The sequence below is a fragment of the Cricetulus griseus genome, unplaced genomic scaffold (assembly GCF_003668045.3).
Source record: "Cricetulus griseus strain 17A/GY unplaced genomic scaffold, alternate assembly CriGri-PICRH-1.0 unplaced_scaffold_13, whole genome shotgun sequence".
Taxonomy (NCBI): Eukaryota; Metazoa; Chordata; class Mammalia; order Rodentia; family Cricetidae; genus Cricetulus; species Cricetulus griseus.
The window spans coordinates 64,110-68,738 of NW_023276842.1; the positions used below are offsets into that span (position 1 = coordinate 64,110).

Sequence of the window (4,629 nt, forward strand, 5' to 3'; positions counted from 1 at the left end):
TTGACCACTCTCAATCGGAAGTGGTCTGGGACACTGTTCATGGCTTGGACATATATGAGATCTCAGTATACACCAACCCAGTGACTTTCTTGTTTCAATAAATCCATACCTACAGCAACAAACCAATCTCATAAGTGTGTTATTCCCTATGAGCTTATGGGATGCAATTACATTCAGACTAGCACAGGTAATATGCATGAAGGTTCACAAGGAAGTATGATATGTCCTTTTGTGTGAGTAAACAATGAACCCATCCTACCGAGAAAGAATATATTTTGAATTTGTTTTCAAACCAGAATTTGTAAGACTATGAAATTTTTGTTGGGGCACACCTAAGGCCCCATGATAAATTACATGAAGTATTCAGCTTTCTTTTCACACAATTTGGGAATAATTAACACATTGTTGATTATCCTCAAATTGGACAGAGAAGCTAGTGAGGAACTTTTTTAACACCAGTTATATTTTTTTAGAAGCTTGTTTTTTGAGAACTTTGCTTTCAATGACTTGTACATTTTAAACTTTTATTTTTCCTGATTTTTTCATGTGCCTAAATATAGGCCATACCATCATTAATTCCAAAGCATTCTACTATATTTTTGGTATTAATGGTCAAACACATATGTGCATCAGAACCCTGATTGTAATGAGCATAGTAAATAAATGTCTTTTAGACATGTAAAAATATTATAGTTGTACCACTACTAAATCCAAAACTGTCCCAGAAAATCAGAACACAGTGACACACATACTCTTGACTAGCAGACACAGTACCAAAGCCCAACGACATCAGTGGTCTTTACATTCCTTCATTGGAGAATATTATGCTTTTGAAAGACAAAATAAAACCTGCCACAACATACCTTTGCAGATTTCTACTTTTGGCAAGTTATATTTAATCCAATGAAAAACCTCTGTTAGTCTCATGAATTAGTTTAGATTGAATGGCAATGCTGTTTGATGTACTACTGTCTGTTTTAAGAAATCTTTTAGTGTTTGAATATAATCTTTATGCTTTTCAATGGTCACTGGGTTCCCCCCATCCTCCTGTAGAAACAAAAGCAAAACCTCTTCCCTGGTGTAACACATATCTTGGTTTTTATTCCAAGACCAAAGTATCTCTAAAGTATATAGGTTGCTTTAATTTGAAATTTTTTTATCTAATATCTCCCAATGCTGTTGTTTACATTTCAGTAGAATTTAAAAAATATAAAGTTAATAATCTAATATTTAATCTATCTCTGGAAGTCTTAATTATTCCTTTTAGTTTACTGAGCCTCATAAAGTGTTAATATAAGTAATCTATTATTTTGTTTTGGTTTGTTTTGTTTTGGTTTTTGAGGCAGTGTTTCTCTGTGGCATTGGAGGCTCTCTTAGAAACAGCTCTTGTAAACCAGGCTGGTGGCAAATTCACAAAGACCTACCTACCACTGCTTCCCAAGTGCTGGTATTAAAGAAATGCACCACCACCACCCAGCATGAATAATCTTTATTAAGAAAACTTCAGAAGTCAGACATGGGGGTAAGAACATGAAAGATCAGAGAACCAGTTGAGCAGCCTTTAGTGACTCCTACTTCTTCCATTTCTCAATCAAAAACAGAGAAAGATCCTCTCTCAGCCCCTCCTTAATAATTCCAGTCTCCAATCTATCCAGTTTTCCAAACCAGTTAACTGGTAGCTCTGCTCTCTGATGCCACACAAGATTTATTATAAAAATATGATCAAAATATGAGACAATCCCCAGATTTCAGTTCTTATCTATGTCACATGTTTGCTACTTCCATTCCTCATATGAAAGTCTCCATGACAGATGTCTCATAACATGGGTATTTCAACATCCTGTGGTCTCAAATGCAACTCAGCTTCATCTTCACTGCTTCAGGCAATGAACTCCCACAGACTCTGCACTTGGGTTTTGACTGTCCAAAATATAGATGTGTACTATAGTGAAGAACTTACCAAAGAACAAAAATCCATCTTCTTTATATTTTTCATCTTTATTGTTTGCATAATCACTTAAAAATTTAGTGAATCTGCCATGATTTTGTGGACCCTACCAAGCTTGAATCAAACTTGCCAGTTTTTGAATAATGTTGCTCGTGAGACAAGAAATTACTTTGCCTACTCCTTCAATAAGCTAAGGGCATTGCTGGATAGAGTCATAAACTTGGGCTATGTTCCTAGGCTTTCAATGAAGAACTTTTTCTCCAATTAGAATAAAGCTATATTTACCCTCTTCCCAACAGTTTAATTATGAGGATAGTAGCAATCTCTTCAGTTTTTAAACACAGGTTAGTTTCCAGAACATTAAAAAAATTGTTTTGGTAATGATGTCTCAACAAAAAGCCCTCCACTTATAGTGTCATTAAACTGACTAGTACAAAAAATTATATACACTGTAATTTTAAAGGCCTTTTTGTCTTTGTTTAGTAGTGATCAGGCTGCTGGTTCATCATGGGAGAGATCAAACATCACTGGGGAAGGGGGAAAGAGCTCGAGTTCCATTCCTGTGTGCATGAAACAAACAGCAAAACAGCAAAGTTACTCCAACTACCTTGACTCAGCTGTGCTTTCTGCCAGCAGAAGATCCATGAAATGAGTTTTGAAGATTTGGAGTATTTGAGCTTAGTGAAGGATTTGAGTTTCCCAGCTGAGAACTCCCATTTACTGGGCTTCCTTTACCATTCAAACTACCAGTACACTTCCAATTGTCCATGTAATTAGCTTTCCACAACCTCATGCAGCCGTCATCTCCTGCAGATGCTAGCACTGTTCCTGTTATGTTCCAACTCACCCTCCAGACCTGAGAGTTGTGATCATCAAACTGAGCCAAGATATGGATTTCAAATTTTCTGGGACCACCAGAAGCAGTAAGTTCATTACTCACAGGTTTTAATGTGAAAATTCTTACATCTTTGGTGGCTATTGCCAGGATGTGGAAAGATCTCCCCAAATTTGGAGCAAAGGCAATATCATGAACAGGATCTGTGACTGTCATAAGAATTTCTGCTTTTGAGTATTTCTTGGTGTTTTAATTGTACTCAAAAATCTGGAACTTGGTCATTGCTTTTCCACTGCTGTCATTACTTCCCACTGCGATCATGGGGTAATGAGCAGGAGAGATGGAAGGGTTCCAAGAAATACAGCTACAGCTCAGCTTACATGAGATCTCGTGCTGTAGAGACCACTGGCTGAGATTCATAACATCTGGGGCCTCATATATTCTTACTATGCCATCTGCTGAACAGGTTGCTAACATCAGACCCATATGTTTGGGAGCAAATTTCACATCAGTAACAGATGTTCTACTGTCCAGTAGAGTTTTCCTCTTCACCCAGTGACTCTGGCCTCGAAGTTTATCGTTTGATTCTCCGACTACTTCTTCCCAAACAGCCGCTGTTCTATCAACAGAACAGGAAGCCAAAACTTGTCCAAATTCAGGATGAGCCCACGTCACATGCCATACAGATCCACTATGTGTCTTCCAACTAGCAGTACAATGCCATTCCCCGCTTTCACTTTTATCCCAGACTTTGATGCAGGTGGCCATCCGGTGCCCGTGAAAGTCGAAAGACCCATAGTGCATGAGGTCATTGTGGTCGGCCTCGATGATGCGTGGCAGAAACATGGCCACCCCTTCTGTCTGTCCAGCCTGCCTCCTAGAGGGCGAGAGTTGGACGGAGGGGCCAGCAGCCCTGGGACTGCTTCAGAGCACCACTGTGCCTTTTCTTTAATGGTGTTAAAACCTTGAAAATTACTGTCTTTTTTCCATCAATGTGTTGTTATAAGAGATTATTAGTGCTCCTTTCTTAACAAAACAGAGACATTCATATCATCCTCGTTGAGTCCTTTTCAATGTAGATATGAAAGAGTCAACAATAAAAACCATTAACAGAGACAATATTATGTCTAAGACATCAGCACAATAATCTTAACCCCAGCCTTATTGACTTTTTGGAACCTGTAGAGATTAACAAAGATTTGGAGCCAAAATATTAGACAAATGAAATTTAGCTGAGTTTTTCATGAAATCTAAGAACCTGTGCTTACTTACCAGGCCAAAATCACCCAATACATTCAAAAAAGGAATGAAGCCAGGATTGGCCTAGAGGGCCACAGCATGACAAGGATATGACTGTTTTATTGAGGAAACAGATATTTTATATCATTATCAGAAACATAAAATAGAGGCCATTTCCAGAATCAATAAGACTGTAGTTGCCAGGATACTATGAAAATTATAAGCCATACAGGGTATATAAGATTAATATCTAAGAACAATTTTCTTGTTAAGTTTACATACTTCCTTGATTACTAAGAAAGCATAGAGAATACAGATTATCCTGAATGCTTCCCTACCTGATGGAGAGCATCTGTCCATCAGGAACCTGAATGTACATTGTGTCCTAGGAGCCATGGCCTTTATCCTGAATACCCTATGACAAATGTCTCTCAAGGCAGGTAGATCAGTCCAACTGCATGGTGCCCGGCAGGGACTTTTACCCACTGAAATCCTGACTCTGACAGACAGGGTCTGCCATTATTCTCAAAATTCCCATCTTACATGTCCTACTACAACAGCACTATGGAGTGCTTTTGTGTCTTTTGCCATTGAAAGCCTCGATATC

The 4,629-nt window shown here is 38.3% G+C and overlaps 1 protein-coding gene across 1 annotated transcript; it reads right to left on the minus strand.

Annotated features, from left to right (window-relative positions):
* Window positions 1-2,561: 2,561 nt before the first annotated feature.
* LOC113838462 (nucleoporin SEH1-like) lies at window positions 2,562-3,629 on the minus strand. The gene is given in 1 exon segment (XM_027434137.2): window positions 2,562-3,629. A coding segment is annotated over 1 exon segment (1,068 nt).
* Window positions 3,630-4,629: the final 1,000 nt, after the last annotated feature.